Source organism: Sinocyclocheilus rhinocerous, unplaced genomic scaffold (assembly GCF_001515625.1).
Source record: "Sinocyclocheilus rhinocerous isolate Xijiao unplaced genomic scaffold, SAMN03320098_v1.1 C36594383, whole genome shotgun sequence".
Lineage (NCBI taxonomy): Eukaryota > Metazoa > Chordata > Actinopteri > Cypriniformes > Cyprinidae > Sinocyclocheilus > Sinocyclocheilus rhinocerous.
This window is the reverse complement of record NW_015783620.1, coordinates 1-1,350: the sequence shown is the minus strand read 5'-3', so window position 1 is coordinate 1,350 and position 1,350 is coordinate 1. Positions and strand designations below refer to the sequence as shown.

The 1,350-nt window shown below is 55.8% G+C and overlaps 1 protein-coding gene across 1 annotated transcript; it reads right to left on the bottom strand.

Moving 5' to 3' along the window:
* Positions 1 to 2: 2 nt before the first annotated feature.
* Positions 3 to 1,344, bottom strand: LOC107736257 (zinc finger and BTB domain-containing protein 14). Its single transcript, XM_016547715.1, has one exon. It carries the CDS (start codon positions 1,314 to 1,316, stop codon positions 3 to 5), a length of 1,314 nt encoding a protein of 437 aa, XP_016403201.1. The 5' UTR covers positions 1,317 to 1,344.
* Positions 1,345 to 1,350: the final 6 nt, after the last annotated feature.

Sequence of the window (1,350 nt, the reverse complement as noted above, 5' to 3'; positions counted from 1 at the left end):
AATTATGAGCAGGCGATGGACTCCAGCTGCTGCTCGGCCTCGGCGGCCATTGCTGCGGCCTGGAGCTGCTCGGTCTCGCTCTGCAACTGCTTGCGCTCGCTGTGCATGTTGTTCTCGTGTCTCTTCAGATCGGACGCTTTGGCGAAGGCCTTGGTGCAGGAGCCGCACACGAAGGGCTTCTCTCCTCGGTGGCGGCGCTCGTGGTCCTTCAGGTGCGACTTGTGTTTGAAGGCCTTCTCACACATCTGGCAGCTGAACGGCCGCTCGTTGCTGTGCACACGCTCGTGTTTCTTCAAATCCGGCGCGCGGATGAACGACTTCCCGCAGGCTTCGCAGCGATATGGCTTGAAGCCCGTGTGGATCTTCAGGTGCTCCTTTAAATGCGCTTGAGTGGTGAAGGCTTTGGTGCAGATCTCGCAGACGAACGGCCGGTCGGCCGAGTGCAGCTTCTCGTGTTTCCTCAAGCGGTTCTCGTCGATGAAGCTCTTTCCGCACACTTGGCATGCCAGCTGATCGCGGTGGCCGTAGAGCAGATACTCAAACTTCATATCGGCGGCGGCAGTCGTCCATCCCGGCGGCTGCTCGTCTTTAACATCGCCCATGCTTTCGGTGAACGAGAGCGTTTGGGTGTGAGCCGCCAGCTCTTTGGGTTCTCCGTCCATTGCTTCCACATCTTGATCGTAGCAGCTCACTTTGTGCACCTCCTCCTGCGCCAGCTCCTTCAGGATGGCCTCCTGCACTCGTAACGCATTATTTGGCGATTTATCCAAATCGTGATTGCCTTGAGGCTCCTCTACGATGTCGTCCGAAGGCGTGTCGTCTTGGTCGCCGAGCACCTGGACGTCGCTGTCTTGACTCAGCGGAGGATCTTCCGCCGGAAGCCCCATTTTCACCATATCATATGGGAACTTTGCGTTCCTGGGGTCGTTTTTCTCGTCGGGCGACATGTCGCGTTTCTGCGCGCAGAGTTTGTCTAAAAAGCGTATTCCGAGGATCTGTCCGGAGGACATCATTAGATTCACATCCTTCTTCCTCACCGAGATCTTGGCGGTGTACATGTAATTCAGCACCTCCTCGAAGATGTCCGAGCGGATGAAGTCGATCTCGATGACGGACGAACTGTCCACCTCGTGTTTCTTAAAGAGTTTCTTGAAGTAGTTGCTGCACGCCGCTAACACACAGCGATGCGCCCTGAATTTCACATCCTCTACTACTACAGCGATGTCGCAGTGCTCGCCCTCCAAACGCTGCTCGTTCAGTAGCTTCAGAAAGATGGTCTTGTGCTCATCGTCCACATACTTCACAGTTTCGGACATGCTGGAGCGGGATCCTACGGGAAGAGCATGAAAT